This window comes from Natrix helvetica, assembly GCF_964273705.1.
Source record: "Natrix helvetica genome assembly, chromosome: 2".
In the NCBI taxonomy this organism is placed as follows: Eukaryota; Metazoa; Chordata; class Lepidosauria; order Squamata; family Natricidae; genus Natrix; species Natrix helvetica.
Genome location: NC_138552.1, coordinates 230,127,932 through 230,149,507, shown reverse-complemented (window position 1 = coordinate 230,149,507; position 21,576 = coordinate 230,127,932). Strand labels below are relative to the sequence as shown.

Below are 21,576 nucleotides of genomic sequence, written 5' to 3'. Positions count from 1 at the left end.
ACAAGGAGGGAGGGAGGGAGGGGAGGGAGAGCGAAGGAGGCGTGGCCCATGCCGGCGAAAGAGCCTCGCCTTCTACGCATGTGCGTCTTTCCTCTCCCTTCTCCTGGAAAGGCTGTTTTGCGCCTGCGTGCTCGGAAGAACCTCTGGCCCGGAGACCCGTGTGAGTGATGGGGGTTGGGAGAGGAGCGGGGGGGGGGGTCGTTTTGGATGGGAGCGGCTCCCTGTTTTCCTTGCGGCTTCGAGCTGGAGGACCGGCATAATTTAAGACGAGGACGCGGGCTTCGTGCTAGGGATGGAAAAGAAGTTAGGCCGTGCAGCGCGGTCGTATATATACATAGACATATCCATGGAAGGAAAGCCCGCGAGTTGTGCGAGGCTCGCTCCCTAGTCCCAGCAAAGGATTTTAGCCATTGCAGCCTTAATCTCGAGAAGGCCTCCTTTGCACCGCAACCTTGAATACCACTCGGGCTTGGAAAAACGGGGCGATCGGCTGGAGTAGCATTGCAGCGAGATTTTAAATGATTTTACTTACAAATAAGGCATTTATACAACTTACTAGTGCGGAAATGCCATTGCGATTTCGAATATAAATCTTCTAAAAGTTCCAATTTCAATTTCAATTTTATTTGATTTCTAGACCGCCCCCTCTCCCCAAAGGGACTCGGGGCGGTGTACAAGCACCACATTAAAAAACCATATACATAGAATAAATACCATTAAATTCAAATTAAACCTTAACCCCTGTACAGATTGATAAAAATTAAAACTCGGCCTAAAACCAACCCGTAGAATTTAAAAATGCAGACTGAGGTGGGTAAGCTGGGATTAGGCCAGGCCGGCTAAATTGAACAGGTGGGTTTTAAGCTTCTTACGGAAGGAGCGGAGGTCTGTAGTTGTTCTAATATCAGGGGGAAGGTCATTCCAGAGGGTCGGGCCCATCACAGAGAAGGCCCTTCCCCTGGGCGTCGCCCGCTGGCACAGCCTAGTGGACGGCACCCGGAGGAGTCCCTCTCTGTGTGAGCGGATCGGCCGAAGGGATGTATGGGGCAGGATACGATCCCGCAAATACCTAGGTCCTGTGCCATGGAGCGCTTTAAAGATGGTAATCAGCACATTGAAACACACCCGAAAAGCCACAGGTAGCCAGTGCAGCCCGCGCAGGAGAGGTGTTACGTGGGAGTACCTAGCGACTCCCGAAACTGCCTGCGCGGCCGCATTCTGAACCAACTGCAGCCTTCGGGTGCATCTCAAGGGGAGCCCCATGTAGAGAGCGTTACAGTAGTCCAGCTGGGACATCACAAGCGCATGGGTGACTGTGCGGAGGGCGTTCCGGTCCAATAGGGGACGCAACTGGCGCACCAGGCGAACCTGGTGGAACGCCCCCCTTGCCACGGCTGTCACATGGTCATCCATTGACAGCCGGGCATCTAGGAGGACGCCCAGATTGCGTACCCGATCCACGGGGGCCAGATGTTCGCCCCCAATGGCCAGTGATGGAGTCAACTGGTTGAACCGGGGTGCTGGTAGCCACAGCCACTCCGTCTTGGACGGGTTGAGCTTGAGTCTGTTACTTCCCATCCAGATCCGTACGGCTTCCAGACATCGGGACATCACTTCGACGGCATCGTTGGGGTGGTTCGGGGTAGAGATGTACAGCTGGGTATCATCCGCGTACAGATGGTAATCTACCCCGAACCCACGAATGATCTCGCCCAGCGGCTTCATGTATGTGTTGAACAGGAGAGGCGAGAGGACCGACCCCTGCGGCACTCCACAAGTGAGCGGCCTCAAGGTCGATCTCTGCCCCCCTGCCAACACAAATTGCTCTCGGCCAGAGAGGTAGGAGGAGAACCACGGCAGAACGGTGCCCCTCACCCCCAGCCCCTCCAGTCGATGCAATAGGATACCATGGTCGATGGTATCAAAAGCCACCGAGAGGTCTAATAGGACCAAGTTGGAAGAGCAACCCCCATCTCTGGCCCTCCAGAGATCATCTACCAACGCGACCAAAGCCGTCTCTGTGCTGTGGCCGGGCCGGAAACCGGACTGGTGCGGGTCCAGATAATCAATTTTCTCCAAGTGGTGTGGGAACTGTTGTGCCACCACACTCTCTACAACCTTCGCCAGGAAGCAAAGGTTGGAGACGGGACGGTAGTTAGCTAACATAGCTGGGTCCAGGGAAGGCTTCTTGAGTAGGGGCCTCACCACTGCCTCTTTAAGGACGGCCGGCAAGAACCCCTCTCTCAAAGAAGCGTTGACTAACTCCTGGAGCCAGCCTCGTGTGACCTCCCAGGATGCCAGTATAAGCCAGGAGGGACACGGGTCCAATAAACATGTAGTGGCTCGCAGTCGCCCACGCAACCTGTCCATATCGTCGGAAGTAACAGAGTCAAACTCCAGGAGGCTGGGATCTTCTCTGGGTTTGCTAGACGGTAAATCCCGAGATCCACAGATTTTCGAAATAAGACTACAGTCCTGTCCATTTAATTCAGGGGCATTAAACCAGCTCAGGCTTGACGGGCTCCCTTCGCTCAGTGTTTCGGAATTACAGCGATTTCTGTCCTTTACGGAAAACAAAATCCTATCAAATTTCATGGAGATTTCTCCTAAATAAATGCGAAGAGGAAATTTGCAGATCGGGCAAAAAGTAATAATCCTTTATTTTAAAATCTGGAATTTGGAGAACTATAGCATAGGCAACTCTCTTTACATCCTAATCACGCTTTCTACCTTGGTATCATTTTTAATTTTTTGGGAAGACCTTAATGTACTAGTTTCAGTTCCCAGGGCTTCAAGTTGTTGCAAACCTAATCTGGATCCTGTAAGCAAGCACATTTAGTGTCTACTTTAGCTGTAGGATTACTCATTTAAAAAAGATTCACAAAGGAAGATGGATGAGAAACTTTCTTTCTCTCTTCCTGGTCCAGGATTGTAGATTAGACACCCATGAACAATGATTTTATCAGAAAGAGGCAACAAAGACAAATAGGGCACCAAGTGACAATTATACCTGGAGAGCCAAAAGTAGCTGATCAAACATGAAGGACAAAGAACCTGTGGTTTCCCCCTTTTCTTAAAGCTACAGTAACATAAAAGTAGCAAAATTAACAAAAACAGAATATCAAATTTTGGTAACAAGAATATCCTTCTGGATACCTTAAGCATGATCATCACATGTATCCAGTATAAGATTATGTAATGTTAATGACTGAATAGCTTTTGCTAAGATTTCCTCTACATGCTTCAGGTTTAAAGTTCTAACAGATATGGCATTACCCATGCTTGCTTTCTTTAAAAGTCGCGACAGCAAGAGAGGCAGTTTAGCAAGGTATGAAAAGTGCTAGCTTTTTCCTCATATCTACCTGCTTTATATTTCATGGGAGGAGGGAAGCTCACCTCTATCACCTGACAAAAACTAATAAATAAAAAAATAATAACTTGGGAAGGTAGGTAGTTAAAAATGCCAAAACCAGTCTGAACATTTGACTGTGCAATAAACCATTTAAATGAAAAATAAAAAAAAATATCAATAATTAAAAAATAAATTAAAAAGAGAAGAACCTCAAGGGGCAGATTCTATGTTTCTTACAGTTGCTCACTTGATTTCTTAAGAAAATGGATAGCAAAGTCTAACTGGTGTTGTGCACTCTGAGGCCATTGGTTTAGTGATGTTGAAACAAGGGAGCAATACGCTGTTTACATCAGTACAGCTAGGGACAACCAAAGATTGCTTTGTTCATGAATGTGGTTGATATAAGGGCAATGCGAGGTGGCAAGGAGGAAATGGATGTGGAGAAATGCAGATGGGCAGGGCTTTAAGTGACATGCATAAGTGAGTTATGAGGATTGTAGCCAATGAGCTGATAGAACAGGGAGGCATTGATTGACTCAGTGACAGAAGCCTTGTGAGCTACATGACAGTGGACATTTTGTCCCCAAATCTCCCCTCACCCCTGCAGAACTTTGCTGAGATCCAGAGGTATTGTTTTTATGTCAAACAATTCTAGGTTAAAAATAATATTTGATCTTCGCTGTCCAGGGTCTAAAGTGAGATTGCGGCTTGGCAGAAGCCCTCAGTGTTTCTAGAGGGGAGATTAAAATGAGCCAGAGCCTTGAAAATTGTCTGTCTGAAAGATAATTTCTCACTCTGCAATTTGAAGAAGCAATTGGGTTGCATATTGTTGTTGCAGAACAAATTGATAGCTTGGATTAATTTTAGGTTAATGTTTCTTAAGGGTTATCCAAGGGAACTGCCAGCCGAGGTCCTTCACTTTGAACTGGAAACAATTTTTCTTGCCATGTTGCTGTGCCATCTGCTCTGCATGTGAATACCGGTTCAGCATTTGCAGGATACAATCCTAGATTTATAAATACAAAATGCATGTTTCAGTCTGAAGTTTCTGTTGTTTGTGTGATAGTCTAGGACTCTAGGCAATTGTGCTTTTGATTTCATCTATGCCCCAGGACTTGTGTAGCACCTCAGATCTGAAGGGAGAAGAAGGCATTGTGCAGCACTCGTCCACAATTCCTTAAAGCAGCTGAGTCTTATCCCAGGATCTCAAGGCAACCTTCCACAACTGCAGCATGTACTGTATTTTTCAGAGTATAAGACACACATTTTTTCCTCAAAAAAGAGGCTGAAAATCTAGGTGCGTCTTATACATCGAATACAGCATTTTTTTGCCACCTGAAGCCCCTCCCCCTTCACAAAAATAGTCATGCATAGCCTTCTAGAAGCTTTCAGAGAGCTCCTGGGGACTGGAAAGGGCAGAAATGAGCAAAAAACGGGCCGGTTTTTGCCCCCCCCCCAACCCTCATCAGCACTCTATAAGCCTCCATAAGACTATGTATGCAATTTTTTTGACAAAAAAACGAGCCCGTTTTTTGCAAAAAACAGGCCTTTTGCTTGTTTCTGCCCCCCCCCCCCCCCCGCCCAGGAGCACTCCGCAAGCCACCCCAAGGCTATTCATGCCTTTTATTTGAAAAAAAAAAGGCCCGTTTTCATGAAAAACAGGCCGTTTTGGGGAGGTTTGCAGAGTGCAAAAACTGTTTTTTTTCCTTTCGGAAAGCTCATTAGTTAGAGTGATTGATGAGAATTAGATTGATCAAGTGCTGTGCCAGCAGAAACAAGTCTTAGGTGCTGCAGGTTGTCAGTGATTTCCTTCTCCAGCACATGGATAAATACACCTGGAAACATCTCCCTACCTACCCACTCTCTCTCCCTATCTACAAAACTGTATTTCTCTCTCTCTCTTTATCCTTCTACCTACCTACCTACTCTCTCTCTCCTTACCTACCTACTGTATTTCTCTCTCTCTCTATCCCTCTACCTACCTACCTACCTACCTACCCTCTCTCCCTCCCTACTGTATGTCTCTCTCTCCCTCTATCTACCTACCTACCTGCCTACTCTCTCTCCCTACCTACCTACTGTATTTCTCTCTTTCTCACTCCCTCTATCTACCTAACTAACTACTCTCTCTCTCTACCTATCTACTTTATTTCTCTCTCTCTATCCCTCTACCTACTTACCCTCTCTCCCTCCCTACTGCATTTCTCTCTCTCCCCCCCTCTATCTACCTACCTACCTGCCTACTCTCTCTCTCTCTCCCTACCTACCTACTGTATTTCTCTCTCTCTCTGTCACTCCCTCTATCTACCTACCTAACTACTCTCTTTCTCTACCTATCTAGTGTATTTCTCTCTCTCTCTTTCTCTCCCTCTCTATCTACCTACCTACTCTTTTTTAAAACTTGCCTCTTCTTTCTTTTAATATTTTTTTTATTTTTAATTTTCAAAACAAACACGACACAAAGAATCTTCCTTCTTTACATACTGTAGAAAGTGTATCAGTTGGTTACAAAAGACTTTTGTGCATCTCTTCCACAGTCATCAACCATAATTCATATTAACTCAAGTATTTTAACTCAGATATTTATACATATTACCATCATCACACCTCTATTTTCATTTGACTATAATTGTTTAAACGTCCTTCATCATAAAATATACCAAGATTTAAAACATAACCACATACTGGCATTTCATTTGCTATTTCTAAAATCCTCCAATAACACAGAATCCTTATAGCCTATTCTAGCTAAACATCCATAATATTTAGTAACAAAAATTTCTAATCCTCCTTTCCAAATCACTGTTTACAATTTACATCCAGTTTCCTTATGTTGTACCCATACATACACACACACACACACACACACACACACACACACACACACACACACACATATATATATATATATATATATATATATATATATATATATATATATATATATATACACGTTGTTATCATTATCCCTCCTTTATGTGACTGTATCCTATATCATAACATTTTTCCCTCTAATAATCAAAACTTAACTAAATTTAACTTAGTTCTTTTTTATTATTAGCCATTATATATAACCAAAAAGATTTCTAATCTTCCTTTCATGGGTACCATTCATTATTCATATCCAATTATTACTTATCATAACAATAAATATGTATACATTATTATCATTATCAATTATTTACTTGACTATATCTATTGTCACTAAATTTCACTAAGTTTAACTAGTTTTAAATTATACACTTCCATCTATCAACCCATATCTTTCCAGTAGCAAAACAGTTTCATGTCTTCTGCCATTTGTGGTATCAGTCCTCTAATCATCTCCTTAATCAAATTTGTATGGACTCCTCTTAGCAACTCATTGCTTATTAAGTGTCTCATGTAATTTCAATGCCCTTCTTCTGTTTCCTTAATCAGCTTATCTTTAATTGTCAGTAGTGTTATCAATGATGTTGCTAATAAAATTTCTCTCATTAAATCCATAAATTCTTTTGTTTTTTCTTCTTCTGTATTTTGCCTTCTGGAGTATAATTCCCCTCCATTTAATTCCTCTTTCAGTGTTCCACTCTTTCCATTTCCAGACACAAACCAATCACCATAGATATTAGTGGATTTAATTTCTTTTTGGTCATTTTCCTCTTCGGTTTTTAGAACTCTAACCTCCACTTTTTCCACTTGTTTCCAACTTCTTCATCATATTTTACTGTTAGATACTCTAGGTTTTCCAACTTCTTCTCCATCCTCTCAAATATGTTTGATAATTTCTGAATTTCTAACAATATCTTTTGCAGGCTTAGTTTCTTTCTGCTATTGTAATTGTGCCATTATCTCCAGCTGAACACTGCTGCTCTGGCTTGGAAGGTTTTTAGAAGATTAAGCATAAATTCACAATAAGGTCTTATTTTCACTTTTCTCTGATTAAAATATACTTCAAATGAACATCTGTATGCTTTTCTTCTTATCACTCTCTATAAACAAATAGTGAGACCTTGAAGTGCCAAGCCAGAATAATCAGTGAGGAAAGTAAGAGTGTTTTGTTTCCAATACACAAACCTCCAGCCTCCGAGTAGCAGTGTTATTGTTGCAATTTTCTTTGTTTCTTTTTGTATCTTTTTTGTATTTCAAGTTAAAAAAATGTCCAATTCTTGAATGAGTTAGAAGAACACCCACAGTCATGAAAGAGGAGAATTTTAGTCCGTAGGTTACAAAGAGTAATAAAAGAAAAAAAATAGAAGAAAACTTAATCCATTCGTTTTAAAAGGCTTGCATAAATTCCATCCATGAACATAGCATTTAAAAAGTAAGATAACCCACTATCCAAACCATTCCAAACTTAATTTCGCCGCTTATTTCTTCTGTTCTCTAATTTAAATTAATTTTAAGTTTTTTATAGGCAGTCTCTTTTAAAACGGTAAAAATTCCTCACCAGCTGGAAACACTTTCTCTTTCCATATCCTTTCGTTTTGGAGCCACCCTGACTTCATCAGCCTAATGGCTGGATTTTTTGTCGCCGGCTTGAAGAACTTCTCTTGGATCGATCAGGAACCTTGCAATGTCCCTGAGATCAGCAAGACGTATTCTTCCTGTTCACCGTCTCTGTGGGACGGTTTAGGTCCGATTGGACCACCCAGTGGCAAAAGTATCAGCTGCGGTCTCAGAGCATCGAGACCGCGCATCCATATCATCCTGACATTGGCTCCTCCTCCAAAATTTACCTCTTCAAAACCTTGATGCGTCTTATACTCTGGTGCATCTTATACTCCGAAAAATATGGTACTCAGGGAAAGATGCACTTTATTTAAGGCTGTATTTTTTCAAACTTGGCAATTTTGTGGATCAACTCCCAGAATTCCCCATCCAGCTAGCTTCCCTTTGAATCCAAAGTGCTACTATGCAATCTGTTATATGCAATTATAGTTCTTCAAGAATAGTTAGGTTGTTCTATCTTGTGCAGGCTTTTGTCAGCTGCAGTAGAGATTTTCCCCTTAAGTGGTTCTTACCAGTAATTCTATGAAGTATTCTGGAGAAGGATTTAGAAGAGTGGAAAGGAAATAGCGAATCAACAAAAACTCTTTCCTAGGTTTCGCTAGATCAAAGATTCTCAGTGGAGAACACAACCTGATTTATTAATTAGGGCTGTTTCAAAGGCATTTGTTTAAATTCAATCAATAAGCTATTTGGTCAGTTAAAAATGTTCCCCTGAATAAGTGGGTAGCAGATTAAAACTATGAAAGCACTTAGCAAATCTAGATGGGACTGGTGCCTTCTTAGAAGAGATTGTCTACTGTGTCCTCAGAGACAATACACTCTAATATATGGACACGTCTTTAATAAGCAAATATGGACTGTTCAAGAAGATTTACTAACAAGTGCCTATGATATTTCTTTAATAAGTGGTCATTTTCTTTGGAAATATGACCTGAGGCTATACAGGTAATCCTAGACTTACAACAATTCATTTAGTGACTGTTTGAAGTTACAACGGCACTAAAAAAGTGACTTATAGCCATTTTTTACATTTGCGACTGATGCTGCCTCCCCATGGTCATGTGATCAAAATCCAGACTCTTGGCAACTGACTCATATTTATGATAGTTGCAAGTCCAGGGATCATGTGATGAGTTTTTGTGACCTACTGACAAGCAAAGTCAATTGGGAAGCCAGATTCACTTAACAGTGGAATTGCTGACTTTAATAACTGCAGTGACTCACTTAACAACTATGACAAGAAATGTCATAATAAATGTCTCAGCAACAGAAATTGTGGGCTCAGTTGTAGTTGTAAGTTGAGAACTGTCCGTATTCACACTTGCGTCAAACTCTCAAGTCAAGGAATTCCCCTTGGATGGTGGACCTTATACTTTGTCATTGGTCTCTGTGTGTCCATCAGATACACACTCCTATACATATATTCTTATGATTTGAATTGTGTATAAATAATTAACAATTCCCTTCTCTTTTCCCTCACATAATAAAAACTGTAGAAGAGAAGATAAAAACAAAATTAAGTCTTATCTTGTCACATACTGTATATGTTAGAAAATTAAAGTTACTACTGTATCAATGTTTACAAAATCAACATCCTCATCTCTGAAGCGGCCTAGATATTAACCTGTCTTGATACAACTTTGTGACTCTTCGCCTAATACTTTCAAAACAGATTTTTTTGTGGCATTTATCACTGTTAACAATCCACCTGAGATTAATTAGATCTTCTGCAGCCTTTTAATTCAATTAGTGAATTAAAGTTGGTTTCAAGTACCAATTTTATTTTTTCTGTTGTCAGTGTGATTGACTAATTGAAACCAGATTGTAAATAAAGGTTAAGAAATTTAATGGACTCTGGTTCTTTTTCCATTTACAATATATTTCAGAAGGCAGCATAGATAAGGCTGTTAGAAACTTAATGGAGAGACAACCGAGTTTTAAGTTACCTTAAATTATTTACACATTACTTGGATATATAAAAATAACTCATTGCTTTGCTATAATAATATTACTTTAATGCAGAATATTATTTGATCAATTTTTTAAAGCTAATCTCTTGTGCACTCTTATATTCTCAAAAAAGCTTACATAAGACTTTAGCAATTAGAAACAGTTGTTACATTGGTCAGAACATAATGTGTGCATTTTTCAAAAACTCTGAGCTAGATCTTTTGCATTGTGCAATGGTATGAATGATTCAGAAACAGGAAGGATCTGTCTTTCCGAATACCTTTAATATATTAAAAAAGGTTTGTTCTATGATTGTCAAGAAACAACCGGAAGCACACAAAGAACAAACTGAAGCAGTGTATCTAATATTTGTGATCAGATCTGCCACATGTCCACTTAATATACTTAAGGTTTAAGATCCAACAGTTATTTAAAAACTGATATGGGGGGCAATCACGTTTCTTTGCCCATGAAATCCTAAGGAAGATTTGAAAGTTAAAGAACATTTATTGAAATTGGTCTAACTTGCTCCAATAACCCAAGAAATTTGATACACTTCCATTCAGACTTTATGGCCATTTTTTTACACTCTTCCTTCCTCGTGCTTACGTTCAACTTGAATTTTTGGCAGCTTAGTTAGGACAAACTCTAGGTCAATTCATAATTATTAACTCCTCAATATATAGGGATGCTGATGGGTTAGATTTTCTTTTTTTTTTGCGGGAAACTTAAATGGGAAAGGCAATTTTTGAAACTTGTATAAAACTTCCAAAATGAGCCACTGTTCCTGGAAATTTCATCCAATATTAAGAAATTAAAACAACAAAATGACAATTTACATTTTTTTAAGAAAGCAAAATGTATAGGTAACTAGCATGAAGCCTCCTGTTACTGTGTGTCTGAAATGAATGCAATCTGTCACTTCAGTAGCGATTGCACTGCAGTAAGAGCTGTGGTGGTGGTGCAGTGGTTAGAATACAGTACTGCAGGCTGCTCAACTGCTCATTCCAGGAGTTCGATCCTGATTGGCTCAAGGTTGACTCATCCTTCTGCAGTTGGCAAAACGAGGATCCAGATTGCTGGGGGCAATATGCCAACGCTAAACTGTTGAAGAGGGATGTAAAGCACTACAAAACAATATGTAAGTCTAAGTGTTATTTCTATTTCAAAAGAGGTAGACACAGATTTGGAATTGTGAACCAAGATTTTTATAGAGGTTGGAATGAATACTGAGATTATGTTTTAAATTTCCATACTAGGTCCTTTCCAGAACTTAATGTCGGTGCATACATAGATAATTACTCAATGTAAAAGGATTTTGTAAATGTAAATTTCCTTTTCATCGTGGGCTTGACCTAGTATGAAAAGAATCAGACCTTCCTCCAAACAGTTTGTTCATAGTTCATCCAAAGAACAATGATCCAAAATCCTTGATTAAACAGTGTTTCATGGGGAAGATCTCAATGACCACACAATAATTCCCATGGGTATTCCACCTTCAAATGAAACTCTTCTATGTAGGCAACATCGTTTGTTATCTTTCATTCTTTCTTTGTAGAGGATTGAACAGGTGAGGCCAATTCCATGTGTTCACTATTTAGGTAACTATTAGTCATCCTATCTGTGAGGAAGAATTCTCCTGGAGACAACAATTCTTTTGCGGGATAGAGAGGATCTATGAAATATCCTGGGGGAAGGTGTTCTTTAGGTGGCTTAACTTGACATATGGTGTAGCTGTGCTTGTTAAACTTCTTCCTTCACTATCCAAAACTCCTTTTCATAAAGTCCTTATTTAAATGTCCCCATTAATATTGGGACATTATTTGTGTGTTATAACCCTCCCCCCCCAAAAAAAAACCTCACTTGCACCCAAGTTTGGGTAATTCACCCAAGTTTTGAAAGCACTGTATTATATTAGTCCACATTCTCATGGGCTTTTGAGAATCCTGGTGCAAGGTTTCCAAAGCTCCTCCAGTTGAGAAAATCAAAGTGCTTCAATTCTTGTTAGACGTTTGAAAGGAAGTGTGAAATACTCTGGTGCCAGAGCAGTTGATATGTTTAAAAGGTATGGTAATTGCACATTATTTTTTATGTCAAGATAAAAATATTTTCAGAAAGATTTTGGCATGAGAGTAAACTAATCCAAATTAGTCTTTGTGTCAATTTGTTCATCTACATAATTTGGAGGACTCTAAAGCTTTGTTAGAGGGACACAGTGGCTCAGTGGCTAAGATGCTGAGTTTGTTGATTAGAAAGGTCAGTGGTTCAAATCCCTAGCGCTGCATAATGGAGTGAGCTCCCGTTACTTGTCCCAGCTTCTGCCAACCTAGCAGTTTGAAAGCATGCAAAAATGCAAGTAGAAAAATAGGGACCGCCTTTGATGGGAAGGTAACAGCATTCCATGAGCCTTTGGCATATAGTCATGCTGGCCACATGACCACAGAGATGTCTTCGGACAGCTCTGGCTCTTCAGCTTTAAACGGAGATGAGCATTAACCCTTAGGGAACAAGTAGCACGAGGGAAACCTTTATCTTTGCCTAAGGCTTTGTTAGTTGGAATCCAGCTTCACTTACCTGAAGCCTGGATGAAATCATTGAGGATTTTAATTGCTGTACTTAATAGAGTGGTAACACTGACTTCTGTTGGCATATTAGGGACATGTCTGTCTCTGCAGAACAAAAGGATTTCCAGCATGTTTTTGTTATTTACAAATATCTAGACATAATTGTGGGGCAGGGTTTTTTCTTGAGCAACTGACAGATGCTTGCAGAGATAATATGAATGTGGAAGTAGGGAGACCTTGCATAAAGGATTAAGAGATGCGGGAGGTTTTGTCTATATTAGTTGACTTGTCATCTTTGCTAATCTTGTGGTTTTGCTCCCAAACTGGCTCTGTCACAGTGCTATTTTCAATGATAGGACTTAGAATTTGGGATATCTGAAATGCTTCAGGAACTTGCCTCCAGAAGTTGCTGGTGCTCCAACAGTAGAAGTTTTTAAGAAGATACTGGTCAACCATTTGTCTGAAATGGTAGGGTCTTCTGCCTGAGCAGAGTGTTGACCTATAAGACCTAGTGCCGTCCAACTCTGTTATTCTGTTATTCTAATCATCATATCCATGTATCATAATTTCATTTTTTTTTCTGTTTTAGGCAGAAAGTCCAGAAGGGGCTTCCTCTGATCAAAGCTGTCTGTTTTGCCATCTCCAAACAACTTTCACTATCCAATCTTCCACTGTAGGTAATGTCAAATCTTTCCACCTTTGTGCATGTAAACGTTTTTTCTGAAGAAACAAGGTAGATACCATGATCCATCAGTCCCCAAAGAAATATCTCGGGTTTCTATTTTATATTGGTCTTTAAAATCTTCTGCATCAATTTGGATCCATTTTAAAGCTTTTTTGCAGGTCTACCAATCATGATAAAAAGGCCCCCTCTTCTTGTTCACATTTCCAACTTACATTTAAAGTACCTTTACACATTTTTGACAATTCTTCTAGTGACAAATATCACTGGTACATTTTTCATAAATATTATCTTTACAATTATAATGTGTGAATTTTATCAATATATTCTCCAATTGTTCCATCTGTATATTATATCCAAAGTTTTTACCCCATTTTATCATAGGGGGTGGGAGAAAAAGCTGATTTAATTGTTATTAGGAAAATAAACCCTGAGAAGCAAAACATACACTTTACATACGGTATGTATATAGTCACAGAAATGCAAAAAGGGAAGCAAAACACAAGAAAAAAATATTCTAATATGGACATGATAATTTCACTGTAATAATTCAGTGTTTTTAAAAATGAATTATACATGATCTATAGAGAATGCTATTTTTACTCATGTTGCATCTTCTCAATACAAGGCTTGTCTAGTCTACTTTGTACCATTTTGTCATGAAACTTTGTATTAAAGAATTCCAGCTGGAAAAATGTTAATCATTGAGCAGAAAAAGAGTAAAGAAGATAAATCCTCACCCCTGTGTAATATTGGAATGCAGTTAGTGACTTTCACTCCTGTGTATTATTGGAAGGCACATTGTCCATTTACTTGGTTTTACATCATTTTTAATGTAAATGGTTTATCAGTGTGGGATTGTGAGATGAGCAGCTGCCATAAAATAAAGTAAAATAAAATGTAAGCAAATACTTATCACCTTGATTGCTAAGAATACTTTCTTTCCAAATGAGTAATTTGGATCCAGAAGATCTTGCTGTATTTATCTGTAAGATGTTTGCAATTATGTGATTTCTTAGGAATCTACCACACACTTAAAAATTGACACACACAATTGAAGTCTTAAAATCAGTATTTTTGGGGTGTCTTAAAAGCTGAACAGAGAATGTTTCCGATAGGTATTATATGTTACAGTGGTGAAATTCAATTTTTTAAACTACCGGTTTGTGGGCGTGGCTTTGTGGGCGTGGCAGGAGAAGGATACTGCAAAATCTCCATTTCCACCCCACTCTAGGGCCAGCCAGAGGTGGCATTTGCCGGTTTTCCAAAATACTCAAAATTTCCGCTACTGATTTTCCAGAACGTGCTGGATTTCACCCATGGTACATTATATTGGGAAGCTAGGAAAAGAGTTAGGGTTCCATAAAGAATAAAAAATAAGTGCCTGGGATAAAAAATAAATAGTTTGATAGTAATGCAAATGCAGCTGAGTTATTAAATTGGTAAAAATAAACTTAGTACAGCGTATTCATAGGGCTTACATTAAAGGAGCTAAACAGAATGGGAATAATTGTGATTTTTATTCCAAAAGATTTTTTTAATCTGTTTATACTCCTAAAATGGATTTCTATTCCAGAATTATCATTGTCTGATTTTTATTTGGGGATTTTAATTTTTTTTATTAAGCTTCTTCTAAATTGCTGATTGGAAATCCCATGCCACTACTCCACTGCAAATAAAACAATTAAACAAATGTATCCTTAATTTTGATACCAAGTAAGCTTTTAAACTTCTGCAGCACCCACTTTTCTCAAAATGCTCACACTAGTCTCTTTCTGAAAAAGTACTAAATAACAAAGGGATGGGAATCTGTGTCAGCTCTTTGAATTTTTAAAAATCTTGTTTCTCTCTGATAGCTGTAAAACCAGCAATTCAGAACCCACTGGAGACCATTAGGGTAGAAAATGCTGTTCTAAATGACTATGTATGCTCTGTACTCATGTCCTCCACAATTAGCAGCTAACAACCAGCAATTGTTAAAAGCAGAAGGTTATTTTGACAATGAGGATCTGTGCCCTTGAAGACAGCAGCCCTGCAGTGTGTACCCCCCCTCCCCCCAAAGTACAGTACCATTGTGTTTTATGTATAACTGCCTCGCATTAATTCTGCTGTATTTCTTTTGGATGACATTATGGGGCTGTAACTTAACAATACAATGCAAGCATCAGAACTTTCAAGGGATAACAGAATGGAAAATTCTGCTTTTTCCTAGGGGTATTTATTTATTCACATAAATAAAAATTATTTTTTGTTTGTTTGTTCTCCCTCTCTTTTTTAAAACCCAGGCTTCTAATTGGAATCCTGATGGTTCCTTTGTATCGGTCCCTGGGATTGGCTCTTCCCCAGTTAAGCAGGGCAACGAATATTCGAAATTTCAGGTACTTATTTCATATTTATACCGTGTCTTTCTCCAAAAGTGTCCGTGACAATTTATATTGTCGTTTTATTCTTGTCGTTATCCTGCAAAGTAGATTGGGTTGAGAAAAAAAGTGATTGTGGGTAGGAGGAGATTGGAAGGCGTCCCTTTTTACAGACTCTTCTCCACGGATTTAATCCTGTAGAGGTAGTCCTTGACTTAAAACAATTCATTTAGTGACTCTCCAAAGTTTCAAGGGCACTGAAAAAAAAGTGAGTAATGATTGTTTTTCAGAGTTACAACTGTTGCAGCATCTCCATGGTCATCTGATCAAAATTCAGGCGCTTGGCAACTGGCATGTATTTATGCAGTGTCCCGAGATCACGTGATAAACTTTTGCGATCTTCTGACAAGCAAAGTTAATGGAGAAGCCAGGTTCACTTAACAACCGTTTTACTGACTTAACAACTGCAGTGATTCCACTTAACAACTGTGGCAAGAAAACATGTAAAATGGGACATTTCCTTAACAGCTACTTTGCTTAGCCACAGAAATTTTGGGCTCAGTTGTGATCATAAATCGAGGACTACCTGTATTCAGGTAGAAGCAGAAGCTTTCAGGCTAACTTCTTAACTGCCCATCTTCCTCACAGAACACACTTGCTTTTTGAAGTAGATGAGACTTTAATTTCTTTTAATCAATGATCTGATGCAGTATGTCAGCTTTATGTTCCAAAAGAATCATTAGATTTGGATATGTAGAGGCATGAGCCCTTCCCCCTTTATCATTATGTTGCTACTCTTAACAAGTGTACGGGAAATATTTCTGCAAAATACTTGATGTTCAAGAGGGAACAAAGACCCTTGACATTTGTGATTCATCCATTGTGTAATGAATCACTGGTGGAGTGAGAGAAGAAATCCTGAGAGAAAGGCTGGCTGTTCCTCAACTTTTGGAGTGATCCTTGAAAACTAAAAACTTGGAGGCCCTGGAGCCAGCTAAGTGTCTTCTGCACAAATGAGTATTTTGAAAGTTGCAGTTCATAAAACGTAAAGTTAAAGGTTCCCCTTGCACTTATGTGCTAGTCGTTCCTGACTCTAAACGGCTCATCTCCGTTTCCAAGCCGAAGAGCCAGCGCTGTCCAAAGACGTCTCTATGGTCATGTGACCAGTATGACTAAATGCCGAAGGCGCACAGAATGCTGTTACCTTCCCACCAAAGGTGGTTCCTATTTTTCTACTTGCATTTTTACATGCTTTCGAACTGCTAGGTTGGCAGAAGCCGGGACAAGTATTGGGAGCTCACTCCGTTATGCAGCGCTAGGGATTCGAACTGCCAACCTTTCTGATCGACAAGCTCAGCGTCTTAGCCACTGGGCCACCAAGTCCCAGTTATGCAGTTCATAGCAAACATTTTTTTAGAACCAATACGTTGCCTAGAATAATCCTCAGAGTGAAAATATAAAAAGATTTGATTCTATTTTGTGTGGCTTTGTCTGTTTGCCATCTCCATATTCAAAGCCAGATCCAGAACACCAGAAGGTTCCAGGCTACTTGAGGTCTCACATCAGACACTAACGTATCTTTGTTTGATTGGACCAACTTAATTGGAACTTTAGTTTTGCATTATTTTTTAGTACAGGAGGTCCTCAACTTAAAACCATTGGTTTGGAAACCATTCAAAATTACATGGCATCGAAAAATTGACTTAATGACCAGTTTTCACACTTACGACCCTTGCGGCATCCCTACAGTCCTGTGATCAACTGTATTTGATGGTTGCAGTGTCCTGGGGTCAGGTGATCACATTTTTGACAAGCAAAGTCAACGGGGAAGCCGCGGAGAGGAAGGTCGTAAAATGGGGCAAACTCACTTAGCAGCTGTCTTGCTTAGCAATGGGAAAAAATTGGCTTTATTGTGGTCATAAGTCAAGGACCACCTGCAGTGTTCAATCACAATGAAACACCCTGTGATATATAATCAATGGAGATGTGCAGCATCTTGGATCAGATGGAAAAAAGATGCATCCACATGAACACCTGAAACCAAATGCCTTTTTCTGAGATTATACTGCCGTAATAGAGCGCAGCCTCCCCATCCCAGAGAAAAGACTCAGTTGCTTTGGGGTTTCATTGATGCTCCTTTGCGCTTGGAAATAGCTGCTGCCCTTTGAATCCAAAGAGCTGCCCTCCGTGCCCAGAGCTGCATTAAAGATTCCTCACATAGCAATCACTCCAAGAGAAAAAACAGAATGAATATATTTAAAACAGCAAGTAATTATTCTAAAGTTTATTGGGATTAAAATGTGTACCTTGCATAGCTGGAGTTCTTGTTAAAAAAAAAAAATATCAAGTGACTTAACTTTATAAAGGAAGTGTGCCATACATAAATTTATTTTAGGAGCCAGAACCTTGTTCTGTTAAAACTCAAAAAATATGTGTAACGCTTTTTAATTATGGGTACAACTATTTATTTAAAAGTTAGTTGATGAGTCTCACAGTTTGTCTTTTCTCTCATTATAAAAGCACAGAGCTGTACTGACAGTAAGTCCACTCCCTATTTAGAAGCTAAGTCCCATTGCTTTTAAGTAGGGCTACTGCATGCTAAGTGCTGGTAGGATTACAACTTGGTTCTGTTGGCCAGATCCCCTCTGTGTAACTTGCAGAGTACAAGCCAGGAAAGCCTGCCAGATAAATATTTAATCAGTGTTAGGTTTCTGGGTAAGAATCGAGCTTCATAATAGAATGGATGCTTTTTTCCTTCATCTCTCAGTCTCCGCAAATACCGGGATATACAGGTTGTTCTCAACTTACCACTACAGTTGAGCTCAACATTCTGTTCCTAAATGAAACACCTGTTAAGGGAATTTTGCCCCTTTTTACACCCTTCCTTGCCACGGTTGTTAAGTGAATCACTGCATTGTTAAGTTAGCAAGTGTTGTGGAGGGAATCTGGCTCTTCCCCATTGACTTTGCTCATCAGAAGTTCGCAAAAGGGGTCACATGACCCCGGGACACAGCAAACATCATAAATATGACTCAGTTGCCAAGCATCCAAATTTTAATCACATGACCCAATGGTTTTAAGTGTGAAAAATAGTCATAAGTCACTTATGTTATAACTTTGAATGGTCACTAAATGAACTGTCGCAATTTGAGGATTACCAGTATATGCACTGTTAAAGTGGTAGCATGTTTCTCTAACATCTTTTTATGTGTTTCCTTTCAGTCCCTCATTGCTGGTTTTAACTTTATGACATAGTGTTGTTTTTATTGTGAAGGAGATTACCATGATGCAGGTTTCCCAACTTTCTGTCCTCCAAATATAACCCCCAGATTTCTCCAAACATATGGCCAGCGTAAGGACGCGGTGGCTCAGTGGCTAAGACGCTGAGCTTGTCGATCAGAAGGTTGGCAGTTCAGCAGTTCGAATCCCTAGTGCCGCGTGACGGAGTGAGCTCCTGTTACTTGTCCAAGCTTCTGCCAACCTAGCAGTTTGAAAGCATGTAAAAATGCAAGTAGAAAAATAGGGACCACCTTTGGTGGGAAGGTAACAGCGTTCCGTGCGCCTTCGGCTTTTAGTCATGCCGGCCACATGACCACGGAGACATCTTTGGACAGCGCTGGCTCTTCGGCTTTGAAACAGAGATGAGTACCACTCCCTAGAGTCAGGAATGACTAGCACATATGTGTGGGGGGAACCTTTACCTATGGCCAGCATTTGGAGGGCACAAGGTTGGAGAGAAAAGAGAATCCGGTACTTGAAATGGATCCTGAAGTGACCTTGGCATCCTTAATGTCCCCGGGAGCTCTATTGAGACTTCTCTCTTCTCTTTTATCAGCCTCAGCAATGTGTGCAGTTATATCCAGAAGATGACTCGTGTGCGAGTGGTTGATAACAGTGCCTTGGGGAACACGCCGTATCACCGACCTCCGAAATGTATCCACGTCTACACCAAAAACGGAGTGGGCAAAGTGGGTGACCGAATTCTTCTGGCTATCAAAGGGGAAAAGAAAAAGGCGTTAATTGTCGGGTGCAAGTTTCCCGGGCCTCGCATGACTCCTCGGTTTGATTCTAACAACGTGGTGCTCATCGAAGATAATGGGACTCCAGTTGGGACACGGATCAAAGCTCCCATTCCTTCCCTGCTGAGGAAAAAAAAAGAATACTCCAAAGTGTTGGCCATTGCCACAGACTTTGTATGACTATCCGGGAGGCGCTGCGTGACAAACAAGGGGATGTTGTGGGACTGTCCCTTGAGTTGCATTTCTCTTTTCATTCCCAGAATTGAGGAAGAAGTGTTTGAAAAAAAATTGGAAGAGGATGGCGGGGAGTGCTAAGACATCTTTGGGGGAAATACATTTTCCACTATTTTGGGTAACAGTTGTTCTTCTGAACTAGTTTAATTAAAGGTAGAGTGTTTTGTATGATTTATGCTTTTGAAAGAGGTGGAAAAGGAGAAAGCAAAGGCTAGAAGCATGAGAGGGCCATTCAGAGTGTCAAAAGATTTGACCATCATCTATCCTTTTTCTATTAACCTCCAGTTATTTTTGTGGGTTATTTCTTTCCCAGTTTTACTCTGTTAAAACATTCTATGCATTGCTCAGATGCCAACCAGCAATAACTTTATAAGTAAATCCCAGCACAGTTTTATGCTATTGATAAAGACAAATAAAAAGGAAACGGCAAATAAAGAATGTCATAAATAACATTACTATTCTTGCTTCTCTCCCCTTCTGACTTTCTTAGAAAATACCTTCCGTTATTGTTACAACAAGGTTCCCCACTATGTAATTTTTTTTTTCTGTCACGTTTTCATTTTTTCTTTGTCTTCCCTTGTTGTTTACAGATACTTTCTGCATTCTGAACTAAACCCATGGTTTGGGATTTCACTAACCAATGTGAAGGACACAGGTCACCCTGTTAATCAATAGGTTAAACATTATTCAGAGTTGAGAATAATCTTATGTTTGATTTATGTGTAAGATTTATAACTTATCTTTCCCTCAAGGCAGCAAACATGGTGTATCCTCTTCCCATTTCCTTACAACTTCTGTGTGAGGTAGGTTGGGGAGAGAGTCAGCGAGTGACTCAAAGTCCCTCAATGTATGGCTATGACTGAGGGGGTCCTGAAGTTGGTTCTCCTAGAGCAGTGACGGCTAACCCTTTTGTCCTCGCATGCCCACACCCATAATGCAATGCGTATGTGACCCCAACCCTGTACACCCTGCCCCCCTGTGCATGTGTGCGTGACCCCCCCATGCCTTATTTTGGGCCTAGCAGCCCCCTACCACGTATGCGCATGCCTCTGGCACACATACCCCATGCGTGCGCAGCAGAGATCGAAAAATCAGCTGGCTGGCAGGAGGCATGCCACATGTGCCGTGTAGCTGAGCTGGGGCAATGGCTCACGTGCCATTAGTTCACCATCATGGTCCTAGATTCTAATACAGCCCCTACATCTCACACTCATTTAGGGCTGGTAATTTAAATAAATAGTGTTAGGAGAGAAGAAAATATAGAATAAAATAGATTAGAATAGATTAGAATAGAATAGAATAGAATAGAATAGAATAGGTGTTAGAAAGAAAGTGTATGTGCTTTCCCCAGACTAATGCTCTCCAGATATGTTTGCTCATACCCTCTGCTGGTTCTGAATGATGAAAATTGCAATCCACTTGGAGGTGTGGATTTCAGAATGCTTCTGAGATGGTTTTGCACAATTGCATCCTGATACCGTGCCCATCTTCCCAGCCTTCATAAATTATGAGACCTTCGGATATTCAGGTTACCCACGCGCCATTGGGTGGTTTCCAATTGCTCAGTCCTTTGTTGTTGTTTTTCTTTTTATCTGCAGTCTTTGACATATAAACCCCGATTCTGTATTGCTAGCTGAATAAATCAGGGGCACTGAATATAAATTATGCAGATCTCATGAGTGGAATTGTGGCCTTTGTGTTATAGAGGAATAGCTTTTGACTTCTGACAGTTACCACTATGCAAAGCCTTTTTAACACAGGCATTCTGTTTTACTTTGATGTAGAAAATAAAGTCTAACCAGAATAATCATGGCAAAACTCCACAACATGGAAATTGTGGGGAAGGTTGTATCCCTACAATATTCACACTCTGGGTAGCTCCTCCAAAGGTTTTTAGATGTATCGACTGATATGCTAGAAAAAA

The 21,576-nt window shown here is 40.1% G+C and overlaps 1 protein-coding gene across 6 annotated transcripts; it reads left to right on the top strand.

Moving 5' to 3' along the window:
- Nucleotides 1–42: 42 nt before the first annotated feature.
- On the top strand, nt 43–20,107 carry MRPL14 (mitochondrial ribosomal protein L14). 6 transcript variants are annotated; one of them, XM_081941562.1, is made up of 4 exons: nt 43–160; nt 12,947–13,034; nt 15,325–15,417; nt 19,235–20,107. In XM_081941562.1, the coding sequence occupies exons 3-4, from the start codon at nt 15,344–15,346 to the stop codon at nt 19,596–19,598; spliced, it is 438 nt and encodes a 145-aa protein (XP_081797688.1). In that variant the 5' UTR covers nt 43–160; nt 12,947–13,034; nt 15,325–15,343; the 3' UTR covers nt 19,599–20,107. The 6 variants fall into 6 exon arrangements, with proteins under 6 accessions (XP_081797688.1, XP_081797691.1, XP_081797686.1 ...); XM_081941565.1 differs by having other exon boundaries at nt 49–160; nt 12,947–13,030; XM_081941560.1 differs by lacking the exon at nt 43–160 and adding an exon at nt 3,900–3,979 and having other exon boundaries at nt 12,947–13,030.
- The last annotated feature ends 1,469 nt before the right edge of the window (nt 20,108–21,576 follow it).

Excerpts from the sequence above, each read along its gene's own strand:
- MRPL14 (XM_081941560.1), top strand. The coding sequence starts at position 3,915 with ATGACAGTGGACATTTTGTCCCCAAATCTCCCCTCACCCCTGCAGAAC. Across the intron at positions 3,980-12,946 it reads AACTTTGCTGAGATCCAGAG|GCAGAAAGTCCAGAAGGGGC; the intron begins GTATTGTTTTTA and ends TTTCTGTTTTAG. Across the intron at positions 15,418-19,234 it reads ACGAATATTCGAAATTTCAG|CCTCAGCAATGTGTGCAGTT; the intron begins GTACTTATTTCA and ends CTCTTTTATCAG.